Raw genomic sequence first — 19,774 nt, 5'->3', positions numbered from 1 at the left:
GAACATAGGGGTGCACACATTTTTTCTGATTGGTGTTTCTGGTTTCTTAGGATATATTCCTAGAAGTGGGATCACTGGGTCAAATGGCAGTTCCATATATGTTATCCTATATAATAAAGATGTTATATGCAGATGGTCGTTACGCTGTGAAGCGTAATGACCGATTGCATAACAACCGGATCACGGATCAGCAGGAGGGTGGGTCAGCGAGCTACAAGCGGGCGGCAGAGAACTACAGGAGGGGGAAGGGCAGCAAGCTATAAGGGGGGGGGGGGGGTGGAGGGAGTTACAGGAGGGCGGCAGCGAGCTACTGGCTACAAGTGGGCAGCAGAGAGCTACAGGAGGGGCAGGGCAGCAAGCTATGAGGGCGGGTGAGGGGAGGGGGCGGGGAGAGCTACTGGAGGGCGGCAGTGAGCTACTGGCGCACAGATTTGTGTGCAGAGCTACTAGTATATATATATTGATTGATTTCAGAGGGAAAGGGAGGGAGAGAGAGAGAGAGAAACATTAATGAGGAGAGAGAGTCATTGATCAGCTGCCTCCTGTATGCCCCCTACTGGGGATAGAGCCTGCAACCCGGGCATGTGCCCTTGACTGGAATCAAACCTGGGACCCTTCAGTCTGCAGGCCAGTGCTCTATTGACTGAGCCAAACCAGCTAGGGCCATATTTAATTTTTTGAGGAGCCTGCATACTGTTTTCCACAGTGGCTGCACCAGTCTGCATTCGCACCAGCAGTGTACTAGGGTTCCCTTTTTTCTTCATCCTTGCCAGCACTTGTCATTTGTTGATTTGTTGATGGTAGCCATTCTGACAGGTGGGAGGTAATACCTCATTGTCATGACTTTGAGTAGTTTTTCATGTCTCTTGGCCATCTGTATGGTCACTTTGGAGGTCTATTTAAGTCCTTTGCCCATTTTTAAATTGGATTGTCTTCCTTTTGTTAAGTTGTATGAGTTCCTTATATATTTTGGATATTAACCTTTTATCAGATGTATCATTGGCAAATATGTTCTCCCATACAGTGGGCTTCCTTTTCCTTTTGTTGACGGTTTCTTTTGCTGTGCAGAAGCTTTTTATTTTGATGTAGTCCCATTTATTTATTTTCTCCTTAGTTTCCTTTGCCCTATGAGATGTATCGGTAAACATATTGCTACAAGAGTTGTCTGAACATATGTTTCTGCTAGGATTTTTATGGTTTCCCAGCTTACATTTAGGTCTTTTATCGATTTTGAGTTTATTCTTGTGTATGGTGTAAGTTGGTGGTCTGGTTTCATTTTTTTCATATATCTGTCCAATTTTCCCAACACCGTTTATTGAAGAGACTATCTTGACTCCTTTGTATGTTCTTGCCTCCTTTGTCAAGTATTATTTGGCTATAATGGCTTGGGTTTATTTCTGGGGTTTCTGTTCCATTGATCTATATGCCTGTTCTTATGCCAGTACCAGGCTGTTTTGATTATCGTGGCTTTGTAGTATAACTTGATATCTGCTATTGTGATCCCTCCAACTTTGTTCTTTCTCAAGGTTGCTGTGGCTATTCAGGGTCTCTTTTGGTTCCATATAAATTTTTGGAGTATTTGTTCTAGATCTGTGAAATATGCCTTTGGTATTTTAATAGGGAATCTGTAGATTGCTTTAGGGAGTATAGACATTTTAATGATGTTAATTCTACCAATCCATGGACACGGTATATTCTTCCACTTGTTTATATCTTCTTCTATCTTTTTTTTCAGTGTAGGAACCATTCATACGTTCACTCATTCACTCCATCAATTTGGTGAGGGCATTCTATGTGCTAGACATTAACTCTATGTTCTGGTAATACAAGGGAAAGAATCACTTAATAATCCCATATTTATGGGTACCTGTGTCTGATCATTTGGCAGATGTTGGCCCTTGGGAACAGCAAAATATTAGTAACAAAACCAAAAATAAACAGAAATCAAACATGGATCAGAGTTGTTGGATTTTAATACAAATTAGTCAGCTATGCTATGTGGCTAAATCAGGTGACTCCTCACAAGAGAGCCTTGTGTTTCTGCTGGTCATGTCAACAGCTACTCTTCAAGGGAAGGAAAGGTATTCTCATCAGATGCCATAGTTTTTGAGCACTGAGTTGTTTAGGATGTTATTTTTCTTCTAGTTTTATTTAACTACATGCAGATTCATTTTAATAATCTGTTATGAAAATTTTTAAGTGCTCAATGTTAAATTATGAAAACGGAGAATGTACGTACCATATTTAAGAATAGGGTAATTAATAACACATAAATGAATCACCTTGACATTATCTATAATAATAAAAGCATATTAATGCAAATTGATCGGACAGCCAAACAGCAGAATTACCGTCTTGACGACCATGCTATGACACACACTGGTACCAGGCCAGCCAAGGGGGGTGCGATGCGATTGGTCGGGAGGCCCCACCATGGCCCCATAATCGCCCCACAGAGGGCGGCCCTGGCCACCAACCAGTGGGCTGCGACAGGTAGGCGGGGCCTCCCTCTGCAGGGCAATCAATTGAGGGACTCCTGGACTGTGAGAGGGTGCAGGCTGGGCTGAGTGACCCCCCCCCGCCCCATCCCCGAGTGCACAAATTTCATGCACCAGGCCTCTAGTTTCTTTGTATATAGGTAAGAACAGATGCTCTGAATGTTTTTAAAGTCTTCAGTTAGAATCTTCTATCCAATACCTAGTAGACTGTCTGACTCACAGTAAGAACTCAATAAATGTTTGCTGAACTGTACTCTCAAAAAATCCTATGAAGGACATATATTAGTTGACAGATATTTAGAAATGTTTTCTTTTCTTCTCAGAACCTGAAGGGATTTATCAAAATCTGTTGTTGAGAAAAGAACACATCCATAAAAGTATCAAATTTGTAAAGTGTTCCTTATCATATAAAAGATTTTTAAGGTTTCTAAAATAAAATCAGTTTTATCTTTATATAATCCAGTTTAGCAAAATGTAATCTGGGAACAATTCATAATTAAATAACTCAAAATTAAATATTATAAATAAGTCATAATTAAATAAATAACTTGCCATTTAGTAATTATATGAATATTTGATGAATACCTCTGGAATACAGGCTCATTAGGGCAAGGAATTTGCTGTTCACTATATTTCTGGGGTCTTTCAATACTTGGCACATAGTAGGTACTCAATAAATATTTGTTAAATTATTAAATTAAGAAGTACACAGAGATGAGTATTATACCAGGAGCAGGAACTTCAAGCATGTGTGAAAACAAATTCCTGAAAATTAAATAGAAATATATTTCCCAGAGCAAATGAGGACAGAATTTAGATGGGGGGAGATTAGTTCAGTTTTTAAATGTTGATTTGAGGAGCCTATGAGAGAATCAAGTGGAAATACATTATTGGCATATTTAGATCTGGAGCCCAGGAGATAGCTCATGGTTGGCCATATATATGTGGGAATTACCAGCACATAGGACAGAAGAGTACCTAGCATTGAACTGTGAGGAACTGAGGATTGAACTGTGAGGTGGAAGAGGAAAAGCCTACAAAATACAGAGAGAAAGAGAGAGAGAGCGAGAGAGAGAGCGAGAGAGAGAGCGAGAGAGAGAGTGAGTGTGTGTGTGTGTGTGTGTGTGTGTGTGTGTGTGTGTGTGTGTTGGGAGCGTGGCGCGAAGAAGCCAAGACGAGAGGCAATCTCCAGTTCAACACTACTAGGTAGTCAAGTAAGATGAGGACTGAAAAGATCTAAAATTGAAGTCAATTGTGACCTTGGCAAGAACAGTTTTAGTCAATTGGTAGGGGGTGCAAGCCAAATTGGGGTAGACTCAGAAGTGGGAGACATGTGGGTAAGTAAAGAGAGTGTGTAAACCAACACTGACAAAGGAGAAGCACAGGACACTAGCTAGAAGGGAATGTGGGATTCTGATTTTTCTTTAATCTGTCTGTGAGTCAGTCCATCCATCCATTTGTCTCTCCATTAAAATTTTTAATCACTATAAAATGGTGAGAGAAAGGCTCCAAGAGGAAGAGGATGAAAAGGAGAGAGGTCAGTTAGAGAAAGAGATAGAGATATATAATCTTTCTCTCGAAACTGGCAACCAAGGAAGAAACTTCTTAAATTGGAGTTTAACTTTTGTGTTTTCTTGATCTGTTTGCTAGAGATTTGTCGATTTTATTATTCTCATCCAAAAATAACTTTGTCAAGCCTCTTATTTCTTCTGTTTCTTTTCTGATGTTCCTTTGTTACTTCATTCCTTTCTATGAATTTCTTTCATATTCTTTTTCTGAACTTTTGAGTTGGAAATCTAGCTCATTAGTATTTAATCTTTTAAAGTAAAACTCAATTTGTAAGAACAGCTTTAGATATAGCTCACAAGTCCTGACATATAGCATTTTTATTGTTATTCTAATAACCTGATATTCATTGTGGTTTTCTTCTTTGGGCCATGAATTACTTACAAATAGGTTTTTAAGTTTTCAAATACATAGGATTTTTTGTTATCTTTTTGTAAATGAGCTCTAATTTGCTTTCTGTTTGGAGAACAAAATATATGTTTTTATTTTTGTGGTATTTGATATTTGCTTTGTGACTTACTACTTGGTTAATTTCTATAAATGTCTTACATTTATCTGAAAAGACCGTGTATTCGCTAATTGTTAGATAGAAAATTTTTGTATATATTTATAAACATTGGGATATCTTCCATAGCTTCACTAATTATTGTCCTGCTTGACCAGTCAGTTATAGAAGAGATATGTTAAAATACTATGATTGTGGATTTGTCCATTTCTTCTTGAAGATCTCTCCATTTTTGCTTATATAGGTTAAGTCTCCTCAAAAAATTTTGAGGGTATTCAGATTTGGAATAAAGTTATTCCCCTGGTGAATTCCTTTTATTATTATTATGTAATGACCCTACCCAATTTTAATCATTCTTTTTACCTTAAGGTTTATTTTCTTGCTATTAATAAGATACTCCAGCTTTCTATTGGTTAGTGCTGGTCTGATATATCTTTTTCCATCTCTTTACTTTCAATATTTCTTTGTCATTATGTTTTAGGTATGCCTTTTATAAATAACATATAGCTGGATTTTGTTTTTGATCCAGAGAGTTTCTGTCTTTTAACTGGTGAGTTAAATCTGTATATTATGATTACTGATGTATTTTTATTTTTCTTATTTTACTATGTTTTTCTTTTTTACCATAATTTCTCTTTGCTCTTCCCCCTCCTTTCCTGCCTCCTATTTAAATGATTAAGATTACTTTCTTTTATTTCCCTCTAAGAGTATGAAATTATATATTCATCCTTAGAGGGAAGTTATATATATATATATATCCTATTTCTGTTCTTTTAGTGGTTATTACCCTGACATTTTAAAATTATATAATGACTTAATAGAGTCTAAAATGAACCATTATGTCTATGATTGTCATGACCACTTCAAGAACATTGGAATGTTTTAACTTCAGTTATCTATCTCATTTTACATATTATTACTTATTTATAATTTTAGTCCTACCTTATGTTCTCTTTCTTCAAACTAATCATTATTGTATAATTATTATTTTCATTTTATAAATTTAATACGTGTTTAGATTTTCTCACATATTTACCTGTTTCCTCTGCTCACTGTTGCTTCTTACATCTTACTCTTAGCTTGTGAGTTTAGTTTATTTCTGAAGTGCAACCTTTAGGTGTTTTTAAAACAAGGAGCAGTAAATAGTAAATTCTGTCTTTGTCTTAATATGCCTTCATTTTGCCCTGCATATCTAATGATTATTTCACTGGGTATAGATATATCTAGGAATGGACTAGGTTTTTTTTAAAAAAAAATTTATTGTGAAGTAAAACAAAACAAAAACCAAAAGTATGGTATAGTGAATTATTATAAGGCAAACACTCTTCTAACCACTATAGAAATGCATCACCTATGAATATGTTTTTATTTAGTTTGCTTGGGACTCTTAAAACATTCAGGATAATTTTCTCGAGTATATGTTCTATTTTACAAATTCTTTAATTGTGTCTACTATGTTTACTCTATTTTTTATTACTATATATTTTTTTGATTATACAGTTCTATTTGATTCTTTCTCATACATTCTAATCTTTCCTGTGCTGCTATATTGTTGTACAGATATTTTCCTTCATTCATATCTTTCCTCTTTTACAACATACTGGTCTTTTATAGATTACTTATAAAAATTTGTGCACTCAGGGGGTCCCTCAGCCCGGCCTGTGCCCTCTTGCAGTCTGGGACCCCTTGGAGGATGTCCACCTGCTGGCTTAGGCCCACTCCCTGGGGGATCAGGCTCAAGCTGGCAGTCAGACATCCCTCTGGCAGCCCGGCAGCCCTCAGGGGATGTCCACTTACCAGCAGGGAGCAGACCTAAGCTGCAGTCGGATATCCTTAGTGCTGCTGCGGAGGTGGGAGAGGCTCCCGCCACCACCGCTGTGCTGGCAGCCATCAGCCTGGCTTGTGGCTGAGCAGAGCTCCCCCTGTGGGAGCGCACTGACCACCAGGGGACAGCTCCTGCATCGAGCATCTGCCCCCTGGTGGTCAGTGTGTCTCACAGTGACCAGTCATTCCCAGTCTTTCTGCTGTTAGGGTCAATTTGCCTATTACCCTTGTATTATATAGAATAGAGGCCTGGTGCACAGGTGGGGGCTGACTGGTTTGCCCTGAAGGGTGTCCTGGATCAGGGTGGGGGTCCTGCTGGGGTGCCTGGCCAGCCTGGGTGAGGGGCTGATGGCTGTTTTCAGGCTGGCCACACCCCCTTTAGGGTGGGGGATGCCCACTGAAGTGCCTGGCCAGTCTGGGTGAGGAGCTGAGGGCTGTTTTCAGGCTCGCCAAGCCCCCTGGCGACAGAAGCTCCCAGCCCCTCCCTTTTTTCTTTTTCTTTTTTTTATTCTGGGATTTATTTACCTTCTATAATTGAAATTTTTTTGCCTTTTGCGGAGGCTACAGCTGGCCACGGGAAGCAACCAAGCCTCCTGTTCACTCCAGCTCCGTGGCCACGGCCCAGCTGAAAGCAGGTATCTGGGATTTATTTAGCTTCTATAATTGAAACTTTGTTGCCTTTTGCGGAGGCTACAGCTGGCCGTGGGAAACTTGGCTTCCTCCATCACTGGAGCAACCAAGCCTCCTGCTCGCTCCAGCTCTGTGGCTGCCGGCTGCCATCTTGGTTGGGTTGATTTGCATATAGCTACTCTGATTGGCTGGTGGGCGTGGTTTAAGGCATAGCGAAGGTACGGTTAATTTGCATGTTTGTCTTTTATTAGTGTAGATTGTTCTGTTTAAAATAATTTTGTTGTATTTATGGAGTCTTCTTTTTGTTGTATTTATAGACTCTAGTTTACTTGTTTAGTACTAATTTTGTGCCTCCAGGGTTTTATTCATGCGAATTCTGAAACTGCTAAGTTGTGGGAATTTCTCTGTTTCCAGAGTATCACCAATTTTTTCACTTTCCCCATGCCATGGGGGGAGAGTAAATTCATGTCCCAAATCTACAAAATATACAAGCCTAACACTTTGATTTCACAAGAGGAGTGTTTGTTTTTTAAGCTAGGGCCCAAATTGAAACAAACCTATGCTGGTAGTGTATTTCATTTTTCTAGACTTCACACTTACTAAGGGTTCAACTTTCTTAGGTTCCAAGGTTTACACAAGGGTGTTACTTCCAGTCCACCCCATTTCAGCTGAGGGCCTCATCTTTTGTTCTCATAAGGGTATCCAAAGTCAAGCTTCTGGATTGCTGAAGCCTGTAACGAATTACCTTTTCTCCCTTTGTGCGTGTAGCATAGGTTGGATGCCTACATTGCTGGTTTTCGGCTCCCTCTTCATGGCTGACACCTGAGGGTTACCCTTACTGTATTGTGAGCAAACTCATGGATGATTAGCAATGAGATAGTCACTTAAAATCAAACATTCCAGATAGTTGTGAAAATTTTCAAATTTAGGGTGGAAAAAACACAGGATGTGGAACAACTTCTTTTCATTGGTAATTTACATTTAACTCACATGTTTATCAATAATGAGCAGGTAAGAGCAGGATAAAACATTAGCAAATAGAAACTAGGAATCATTTAATCTAGTGTTTATTGAGAAATACTTGAGAGTTTGGCAATTGAGTTCCTATTTGGATTCTTCATTAGAAGGAAAGCCATTTTTTATCCAGTGTGATCTGATTCTTCTGTCTAAGGAAGAGGGAAGCCTCTTTGGTCAGCTGGTCACTTAAGTATAACTATTCCGTATTATCTGCCAGGATGGTGCACACAGACACACACATTAAGGCAATTCTCATTCACAATATTTAACTTTGTGGTAGCTTTAACATATGCCCCTGTATTCTTTCCTGCCTCCCACTAGAAACCATCGCCTGTCACACCACTTCAATTTGGTGTCTTATAGAATGACTGGAATTATTCTGAAAGTCAGAACTCAGAGGGAGGAACACTTCCATTGAGGCAGAGGACGAGGAAGCAGATACAGAATTGCAAGGGGCTAAAATGGCAGTGTTTTTAAATATACACACTGAGAGACTTAAGAAGTGCTTTGCCTTTATTTACTATTCCTCTATTATTGGAACTTTCCGACACTTAAACTTTAATTTTTCTGTCTCCTAGAGTTTCCATCAAATAAATACAGTGGGGCCTTGACTTAAGAGTGTCCCGACTAACGAGTTTTTCGAGATACGAGCCATCTCTTGGCCGATTTTTTGCTTTGAGTTGCGAGCTAAAATTTGGGTTACGAGCCAGCTTCAGATACCCCACCGCTAGCTGACGCAGCGAACGTCACAGTTAACGCCACAACATCAGCCCAGCATCACGTGTCTCACTCGTTCACTTTAATGATTTGACATACGAGTAATTTGAGTTACAAGCTCCGTCACGGAACAAATTAAACTCGTAAGTCAAGGCCTCACTGTAATTATGTATTATTTATTAATGTAGGCACACATACAGAAACAAAAAACAAAACAAAACAGAAAAGCTAGCCCTGACTGGGTGGCTCAGTTTATTGGAGCATCATCCCAAAGGTTGTAGGTTCGATTCCGGTCAGGGCACATACCTAGGTTGTGGGCTCAATCCCCAGTTGAGGTGAGAACAAGAGACGATTGATGTTTCTCTCTCATATCGATGTCTTTCTCTCCCTGTTTCTCCCCCTCCCTCTCCTTTCCTCTCTCTCTCTCTCAAATCAATGAACATATCCTTGGGTGATGATTAAAAAAACAAACACAAAAAGCTAAAGTGAATTCAGAGAGAGCTGGAAGGTGGAGGAAATATCTCCTAGCATTTAGTGTGGTTCTCAGCTCCCTCTCTGTCAAGACAATAAAGAACTGAGCTGCATAATTCTCATTGTCAGAAGAGTAAGACACAGGAAGTCTTTCTGGCACTAATCAATAAAATCTGTATGTTTCATACCCTTTGTACACTAATCTTGTGAATATCTAGTGTTTTAAAGAAGAGAATATTTTCATAACTTTCAGTTTGTGAAATGTAATGATTGTCTCATACTTAGAAGGAAATACAGTTTCAAAATGGTGTTTCCTATAAATGAAAATGTATATGTATTTGCTAAAAAGAGTGCTTTCTAAATAAAAATCTAGAAAGTCAATAAATCAAAACCTATTATCTTTTTACTCACAAACCAGTTTAGAGAATTTTTTTTCTGTATAACTAAACTTGATGTAGCATATAATGTTTTGTGTGTTTTTTAAAATCCTCACCTAAGGATATGTTTTACTGGTTGTTTTTTTTCTTTAGAGAGAGGGAAAGAGGGTGAGAGAGAAAGAGAAAGAGAGAAACATCGATCAGTTGCCTCCCGCATACACCCCGAGCTGGGATGAAATGCACAACCTGGGTATGTGCCCTGACGGGGAATCCAGTATGCAACTTTTCAATGCATGGGAGACACTCCAACCAACTGAGCCACATTGGCCAGGGCTTAGCATATAATGTCTTAAAGGTGTCTTTTAAGATGAGATCCAACGATAATACTATGGCTTAGTAATATTTATGTGTTTTTCTATGTCATCTACATAGTGATGTTTGCCTAATATCAAAAAAAGGGTTATTAGTAAATAGTATATTAACTAAAACCATGCTTTAGTTTTATGAAGTTTGTTTTTTTAAAAAAGTAATTTTCTATTTTTTTTAATAATTCAGTGAACAGATTACTGCTTTTTAGTACATTTTTCCTGTATAAGCATGTGTAACAAAATGTTAAAAATTATTTATTACTTTTTATACACAAGTTTATATGAAATACGTTTTATTTGGCTTTATTCTTTCCAATAGTTTGATAAAAAATTAACATTTGGTATTGAAATGATGAAGCAGAGAGTTAATGACATTTGACATATGATTTATATTAGCTATCCAGTAGCACTCTGCCAGCTAAACAAAAATTTTTTTTTCAGATCTATGCATAATGGAATTATTTCTTTTAGTTTCTAGGTGAATAGTAATCTTTCAGTTTACATAGCACCTAAAAAGAAATAAATGAACTATAGAACATATTTTATTTTTGTTTATATATATATGTATTTTAATTAAGTAGTAAGTAGTTTTAATACATTTATTATTACAGTGTTTAAATAAATTTATTACATTCATTATCTCTGGGCTTAACTTTTAGCCAACAGAATAGGGGACTTCTACCACTTCGATAGCATTGCTAGAATGGAGTTCTTTCCATTAAAAAATGGTAAATAAGAGGAATGCTTCTTTTTCTTAACCTTTGTTAGTGAAAGAAGAGGAAAGTATAAATTGAAGAGCTTGCTCTAAAATAATTTTTAAGAAGTATTTTAATGGCACCAAAGTGCCTTTAAAAGTTTCAGATATAGCCATACAACTGTGTATTATTAAAGAGGAATTCTTTATCCCCGTTTAACATATCTGCATTAGTTTAATTCTTTTTATGTTGGGATGAGTCTTATGACACAGTTGGTCATTTTTTAAACGGCTTCAGTTTCTTAAATTAATTTTTAGTGTGCTATATAAAATTAGTCCTTTTTAAAATTCTACAAAGGAGAAACAACTTTCTTTAAGAGAAAATCCTTTATTTACTTATAGTTTTGTTACTCCTCACCTGAGCATATTTTTTCATTGGTTTTTAGAGAGTGGAAGGGAAAGGGAGAGACAGAGAAACATCGATATGAGAGGCACATCGATTGGTTGCCTTCCGCATGTGCCCTGACCAGGATGGAGATCAGCCTGCAATGAAGGTACATGCCCTTGACTGGAATCAAACCCAGGACCCTTCAGTCCAAGGGCCGATGTTCTATCCACTGAGCCAAACCAGCTAGGGTGAGAAAAGCTTTAAAAACAGTTTGTTCATCATCACTAAACATTCTGATTTCAGTGCTAAACTAGATAAGATGGTGAGGTAGGAAAATTTCCTTCTTTTTTATCTTTAGGTTTAGTATTCTCTTTCTTAGCATTTGGCCTCCCCCACCCCTCCAAGTTTTCTAGTGTGCTCCCAGTCTTGCCTATCCTATATAATAAAAGCCCAGCGGCCATAACAGCAGAATGACCAGAACGACCACTCAACCTGTCACTAATAGATGCACTGACCACCTTTTGGTCCTTTTCCCTGACCCGGCAGGCTCTGATTGCCATGGCAGATGGGGACCCAGAGTGGGTGGTGGGGGATGCGGGCGGCACCAGGCCAAGGCCCCCAGGCCAAGGCCCCCACCCAGCTGGTCGCCCCACACACCGAGGGCGACCTGCGGTGAGGATGGGGCTGACAAGCGGGCAGGAACAGCCGACCTCTCAGTCCCTCCCCCGGCCATCAGGCTCCTATCACTAGATGGGAAATGGGAACCGGGGTGGGTGGCAGCGGAGGGCGGGACTGGCAAGTGGGCAGAATGGGCCGACCTCTTGGCCCCCTCCCCCCCCCACCTCACCCCTACCCCCGGGGCCCACAGGCTCCAATCACTGCCGATGGCGAACGGGGAACCAGGGTGGGTGGTGGCAGAGGGCGGGGCCGGCAGCTGGGGAAGATGGCCCTGATCGCAGGCTAGGCCTAGGGACCATACCGGCGCACAATTTCATGTGCCAGGCCTTTAGTGTGGAAATATAAAGTCATCCATAGTAAAGTATTAGACAGTTCCTGTTATCTTACTTGGACTGTTTATAGTCTTATAGAAAAGAATGGTTAAAGAAACCAATAATTAAAATCTGTGCACATAAAGAAAAGAAGAAGAAGAGTGAATGATTGTATTCCTAAGTGGATGGTGGATGCACGGGTGAATGAATGGTGGTGGGTTTCAGGCATGGGAAATCTTCCTTTATCCAGGACTCATACTGTGTAAGTGATGGTCTATCCTGGTGAGAAGAGGGTCTGTCTAGTAGATTCTGCCATTATGTTCCTTTGTTGTACATAGTAATTAATCTCAATCATTGACATGTATTATGAACCTTTTTGTCACTCGTCATACCAGCTTGAAATCAAATCCCTTTTTGTTTGTTTGTTTAAGGCTGAAAGAGCATATTCGTTTTGTGGCACTATTGAATACATGGCACCAGATATCATCAGAGGAGGAGATTCGGGACATGACAAGGTATGTTCTATTTTTGACACTTTTTAATATATCTCAATAAAATATATATAAGAATCCTCGTTTATAACTTAGGTATAATCTCTTCAACAGTCTCATTCTGGTGGTGTCTTATTTTTACTTTTTCTCTCCTTTGCTTTGTATACATGAACACATCATGATATCTAGTGTTTAGAAGGAAAAAGATAATAGAAATAGATTTCCCTTTTTTTAGGTTTTATTGGTGAGGATAATTTTTGTTTTATAGGATAACTCTAATAGAAAGAAACCTCAAAAGCAACTAATTCTTCAAATAAGAATCTGTATTTTGAGCAAAGCACCAGTAACTCTATTTAAAACAAAAATCATTCATTTTCTGTTGCATGGAACCTGCTCTTTAAGGACACAGCTGAGCCACAATGCAATACAGAGATGTCTGTGAATGCATAAACTGTCCACTGTTCCTGTCGGAGTCATGCTGGATGATTTTGGACAGTGCTTATTGTCATTATTGATTTTTGTTAGGAAAATATATGGGACATATAATTGACTGTTTCACCTTAGGTTGATATTTGCTTTCTAAGAGATCATTGAAAAGGGAATCTTTCTTGCTTTCTTATTCCCAGTTTCTGCTTTTAACTTTGTAGAAATACTGGAGACTTTCTTTTTTTAAAAAAATATATTTTATTGATTTTTTACAGAGAGGAAGGGAGAGGAATAGAGAGTTAGAAACATCGATTAGAGAGAAACATCAATCAGCTGCCTCCTGCACACCCCCTACTGGGGATGTGCCCACAACCAAGATACATGCCCTTGACCGGAATCGAACCTGGGACCCTTGAGACTGCAGGCTGACTCTCTATCCACTGAACCAAACCGGTTAGGGCTGGAGACTTTTTTGATTATCTCTTCAACAGAAATAATCATTGTAACAATCCTTGGAGAAAGAAAATAATCCTTTTTAATAAAGCATTCAAGATAGTCTAAGTTTGTTTTCCTAAGTCCTCTAAACAGCTTAATTTTTTCCTCCTCACTTTCCTTTGTACGTGCAAAATGAAGGACATGAAGAGGCTTTCTAAGTAGTTATGCTATAAAATCTAGGTCACATATTTTTTCTGCCTGTATTACCTGTTCAGTTCTCTTTTTTAATACTTTTGCTTTATTAATAACTTTCTCCAAATAGGGATTCTGACTATTTTTTGCTTTTCACTCTCCCCTTTTCCGCATCCCGTTTCAAACCCCACATATACAGTCCAACTGTCTTAAATGTGGAGAATATTTGCTAGTGACTTACCATATATTTAAAGCCTATTCTTCAAGTTTCCACATCTTAGTGTAGAGCCATATCAATTTAAGAGCCTGGTTTCAAATCAAAAAGCAGAACATTCTGAGGTTCCTGACTCAGACGGCAGTAAAACTGCTTGTATAAAGAAAAGAATTAAATTGCTGTTTTAGTTCATGTCAAGGCATTCTTTGAAACTATTGGGAAATTTGGTTGGCCTTTATAACTATGAAAATTTTTAAATTACCTTCTAAGACCTAATGGGACCAATTTGTAGGAAAGAAAACCTTATATTATTCCTAGGATTGCTACATACCTGAGGTCCAGAATACAGCGAGGTCAATGGGAGTTCATGGAACACCTTGATGACTTTGGGTTATATATGAGATATAATGTATACAACGTGCTCCTTGCTGTGCCAGGCTGGCACTCACTCTTGTGCTTTCAGTCTGCCTCAGCCTGTTTTCTGTGTCATTGCTATGAATTTTCCTTAAAGTATCTCTAGGCTCATATATTTTGCATCATTTTTCTGAAACCTTACCCTTCAAATTTGGAAGCAGAGAGTTTAAAACTTTAGCATCCAGATAATATCTCATTGGCATAAGCTCTTATATTCAACTGTTATTGAAATCTTGATTTGCATAATTATAAAAGAAATAATTTTCAGTATATCAATATTCTTTAAATTATGTGTAATTTGTTGTGTTCTCAGTTCAGATAACTACACATATAAATTGGTTTCCAATTTAGATCACATTTTGTTTTACATTATTTAAAATCTCATCATGCTTCCTACAATGAAGACTATTAGCTTTATGTGATAGGTTCTATAAGAGGAATTGATTAGGTGATTATTTCTGTTTTATTTCTGTTCTTTGACTTTAAGTAATTGTATAATATTTATTGGAGCTGAATAATTAATAAAAATGATAAGTGGTACTTTTCCCCCATCTATCATAAATCCAAAGATTTCACTTACTTAAGATTTTCAAAATTTATTCTAAATTAAAATTTTTATTTTTAATTAACCAAAGTAAAACCATTACTATTTATAAAATAACTAGAATGCATTTAAATTTTGTACTGAGGATACCTGGATATTTGTTCTCTAAATGTCTTGCATGAGCTAATTTAATACTCCTTGCACAAAAAGCTATGTACAAAATCTTTTTCTCAAAATATTTGCCAAATATACAGCTTTATTTTGTTCATTTTTCTTTCTTATAAATTGCATGTTAGTTAATATTCTATTAAATGAAATTGCTGTTTTGTAGGCAGTTGACTGGTGGAGTTTAGGTGTCCTAATGTATGAACTACTAACTGGAGCGTCTCCTTTCACTGTGGATGGGGAGAAGAATTCCCAAGCTGAGATATCTAGGTAAGACTTAAACAAAATAAAATCAATGTATTGTTACTTCAGAGGAACTCATCCAATTTCTGTAATTCGGCTGATGGAAAAAAAATAATTTAAAAAAATGGGGATAGACAAAATTAGGTTTAAGTAGTTAATTTCCATTTAAAATCATATAGGATGTAGATATATAACCTTTATATTTTTTTATATTTTATGTGCTCAGATTGATCTTCTGTTTCATAGGGAGAGTGTCATGATTTTTGTGTATTCCAAAGCACTTAGCATATTGTCTTGATACATGATATATTGAAGTTTATTTGATGGACACTTTCTTCCCACTGTATACATATTATAATTTCTTTGTGACTTTAACATAAATAGTGATATTTTTTAGCTCATGTATAGAGGCTCAATAGAAACAAATACCATAAAATCACCCTCTTGTAGATTACCATAACATATTCTATTCCTTTCCTTCATAGCAGTTATCACAATTGCATTGTTACATTTTCGTTTATAATTATTTGATTAATGTCTGTATGTCCCACTAGATTGTAAGCTCTGTGAGAGCAAGGACACTTCTGGCTTTGATCCTAGCATTGTATGCTCAGGTGCCAGCCAGCACAGTGCTTTACTATGCAGAATTCAATAAATACTTTTGGAATGAAATGAATTAATGAACAAATAAACAACAGTGATAAAACATTCTACTAATTACTAGTTATGTTTTTGTCCTGTTCTTGAATTTTATAACTTTGAGAGCAGATTTGACATTAAAAATTGAGACTTCCACTTATCAAAATGGAATAACAAGAACCAAATTTAGTTTTCTGCCTGAAACAGTTTTTAAAATGAGCAAAATATCTGAAAGAACAATCTTGAAGGTATTGACTATCTAGCAGTGAAGGACAGTGAACAGTGAAAGATGGAAAATCTATGAGGTGAGCCCTATTATTGCCCAGCTTACTGCCTTGAGAGTGTCCAGGCTACAGCGCAGGGAGAGTTGAGGTGGAGCTGAGAGTCCAGGAAGACAAAGGCAGCGAGAGTTTGAGGCAGAGTGTCAGAGAGGAGAAAGCTGCAGAGAGAGAAGTTCCAAAATTTGCAGAAGTATTCATTCAATGAAGTAGTGAGAAGCACACAGTGCAGGAACTACTCAGTATAGTGAAGATGCTGTTTCTCTCCCAGTTGATCTATAAATTCACCACAATCACAATCCCAGCAGACTTTTCTTTTATTTATTCGTGTAAGAATGGGCCTTCCTTCCCCTGGCTGCTGGCACTGCCTTCGCACTACCTTTCCGCCTTCCCACGCTGCCCAGAGGCCCAGAGCAGCTGGGGTGGTGTGGAACACCTGCATCATCACCATGGCGATGACGCACGCGTCCTCCCCCTGGCCGCTCAGCGCCTATGTATGCAAATTAACCCACCATCTTTGTTGGGTTAATTTGCATGCTCACTCCTGATTGGCTGATGGTGTCACGAGGTACGGTCAGTTTGCATCTTTCTCTTTTATTAGTGTAGCTTTTTTGCTGGACATTGACAACCTGGACCTAAAATTCATATAGAAATGCAGAGAACCAGGAATAACTAAATCATCTTTGAAAAAGTAGTCAAAAGTTGATTTTAAGACTTTTAAGCTATAATACTTAAAAGGACACTGGTGTTTGTATCAAGATAGACAAATATTCAATGAAATAGAATAGAAAGGCCAGAAATAGAACCGCACAGATATAGTCAACTGATTTTTCCCCCAAAGGTGTGAAGTCAATTTGGTAGAGAATAGATAGTCTTTTCAATAAATGATGCTGGAACCATTGGCTATCATAGGAGTGGGGGTGAGGGGAAGAAATGAACTTCTATAAATACATTCCACCATATAGGAAAATAAACTAAAAATGATCATTGACCTAAATGTAAAACCTAAAACTATAGAATTTCTGTAAGAAAACATAAAGGAAAACCCTTATGACCTTGGGTTAGGTAAAGATTTCTTAGATACAACATAAAAAGTGCTATCCATACAAGAAAGCACTAATAAAGTAGACTTCATCAGAATTTCGGTCTTAAAAAGAAACTGTTAAGAGAATGGAAAGACAAGCCACAGCCTGGGATAAAATTATAAATCAACATCATAATTAAAATGCCAAGAGCAAAAGATACAGGGAGAATCTTAAAAACAGCAAGAGAAAGAAACCCAGTTACCTACAAAGGAATACCCATACGACTGTCAGCTGATTTCTCAACAGAAACTTTGCAGGCCAGAAGGGAGTGGCAAGAAATATTCAAAGTGATGAATACCAAGAACCTACAACCAAGATTACTTTATCCAGCAAAGCTATCATTCAGAACTGAAGGTCAGATAAAGAGCTTCACAGATAAGGAAAAGCTAAAGGAGTTCATCACCACCAAACCAGGATTATATGAAATGCTGAAAGGTATCCTTTAAGAAGAGGAAGAGGAAGAAAAAGGTAAAGATACAAATTATGAACAACAAATATGCATCTATCAACAAATGAATCTAAGAATCAAGTGAATAAATAATCTGATGAACAGAATGAACTGTTGATTATAATAGAATCAGGGACATAGAAAGGGAATGGACTGACTATTCTTGGGAGGGAAAGGGGTGTGGGAGATGCGGGAAGAGACTGAACAAAAATCGTGCACCTATGGATGAGGACAGTGGGTGGGGAGTGAGGGCGGAGGGTGGGGCGGGAACTGGGAGGAGGGGAGTTATGGGGGGAAAAAAAGAGGAACAAATGTAATAATCTGAACAATAAAGATTTAATAAAAAAAAAATTATAAATCAAATAAAAAACTCTCGAAACTCAAGGGGGAAAATCTCCATTTAAAAAAAAAAAATGGGCAAAATATTGAAACAGACAGTTAACCAGTAAAGAGATCTTTGGGTGGCAAATAAGCACATGAAAGGATGACCAACATCGTTAGTTTTCAGGGAAATGCAACTAAACCACAACGAGATGCCAGTGTATACTCACTGGAATGGCTAAAAAGAGACTATCATAGGGTTCTCCAGAGAAACAGAAATAATGAGACGTATAAAAGGAGCTTTATTATAAGGAATTAGCTCACACAGTTATGGAGGCTGAGTAGTTCCACGATCTGCCATCTGCAAGTTGGAGAACCAGGAAAGCCAGTGGTTCTGAGGTCAGAAGACCAGTGTCCCAACTTAAGCTCTTTTTTTCTCTTTTCTATTCAGGCCCTAAAGGGATTGGATGGTGCCCGCCTACATTAAGGAGGGGATTCAAATGCTAATCTCAGGAAGAAACACCCTTACAGACACACCCAAAAATAATGGCCCAGTCATGTGACACTTAAAAATTAATCATTGCCGATTCACTCCTTGTCGGCTTGACAGCCATCTGCATCTCCTTCCAGGGTTAAGGAATCTTTTTTCTACCAAGGGCCATTTGAATATTTATAATATAAGTTGAGATCCCTACAAAATTATCAACTTAAAAATTAGCCTGCTATATTTGGTCAAGGGTTTAATTAACTCGCCCATAATGCCTTGGCAGGGCCACACCGAAAGATTTCGCGAGCCTTGTATGGTCCGTGGGCTACATCTCCCACCCCTGCCTTAAACCATACTTAATCTCCAGACAGAGACGGTAACAAGTCATAATTCCACCTGGTGCGGAACATGGTAAGACCAGTGAATTTCAGAAGCATGGTCCCATTCATGCACTTCACTTGCTGTGAATTGAGTTCCTTGATCAGAAGCAATGCTGTGTGGAATGTGTCTATTCTAGTTAGAGTGAAACTCTGCCCTTTCCATAATGGCAGTAGCCAGTGTAGTCAATCTGCCACCGGGTGGCAGGCTGATCACCTGGGGATTGATGCCGTATCGGGCATTCAGTGTTGGTTTCTGCTGCTGGCAGATTGAGCACTCAGCAGTGGCCATTGCCAGGTCAGCCTTGGTGAGTCGAAGTCCATGTGTATCCTCCATCTCTGCCACCATGGCCGTTTTATTTATGAGCCCACTGGGTGGCAGTGGGGTTGACTGGAGAAAGAGGCTGACAGGTATCCACAGAACAGATCAGCCTATCCACTTGATTATTAAAATCCTCCTCTGCTGAGGTCACCCTTTGGTGAGAATTCACATGGGACACAGATGTCTTCATATATTTTCCCCATTCAGAGAAGTCTATCCACATACCTCTTCCAAGTATTGTTGTCAACCAGGCTTCCTTGTCACCAATTTTTCAATCATGTTCCTTCCAAGCCCCTGACCATCTAGTCAAACTGCTGGCTTTAATTGGTATAAAAGCACACGTTGGTCTTTAATTGGTATAAAAGCACACATTGGTCTTTAATTGGTATAAAAGCACACGGTCTTTAATTGGTATAAAAGCACACATTGGTCTTTAATTGGTATAAAAGCACACATCTGGTCATTTCTCCAGTGCTCAGTGAACACGCAGGTGCACTGCTCAAAGCTCTGCTCCCTGGAGATTTCCCTTCACTGCTCTTCAAGGATGTTTCAGAAAGGGGATGCAGTGCTACAGCTGTCCACTCCGGTGGCACCTGCGTTACCATGCAGGACCATCGGTAAACTTGGCCTGAGTCTTCTCATTCTCTGT

General features: G+C 38.4%; 1 protein-coding gene across 7 annotated transcripts in view; it reads left to right on the top strand.

Annotated features, from left to right (window-relative positions):
- RPS6KA5 (ribosomal protein S6 kinase A5) overlaps positions 1-19,774 on the top strand; it is a 127,733-nt gene that overhangs the window by 72,102 nt on the left and 35,857 nt on the right. For 6 of the 7 annotated variants that reach the window (XM_036315494.1, XM_036315502.1, XM_036315511.1 and 3 more), the window contains 2 exons: positions 12,476-12,559; positions 15,092-15,195. In XM_036315494.1, coding sequence (XP_036171387.1) covers positions 12,476-12,559; positions 15,092-15,195 — 188 coding nt within the window. Of the gene's footprint in view, positions 1-6,976; positions 7,029-12,475; positions 12,560-15,091; positions 15,196-19,774 lie in introns of those variants that run through there. The other variant, XM_036315528.1, reaches the window with a different exon arrangement.

Source organism: Myotis myotis, unplaced genomic scaffold (assembly GCF_014108235.1).
Source record: "Myotis myotis isolate mMyoMyo1 unplaced genomic scaffold, mMyoMyo1.p scaffold_m19_p_1, whole genome shotgun sequence".
NCBI classification, from domain to species: domain Eukaryota; kingdom Metazoa; phylum Chordata; class Mammalia; order Chiroptera; family Vespertilionidae; genus Myotis; species Myotis myotis.
Note: the sequence above shows the minus strand (reverse complement) of the source record. Positions and strands in the feature narration are given on the sequence as shown.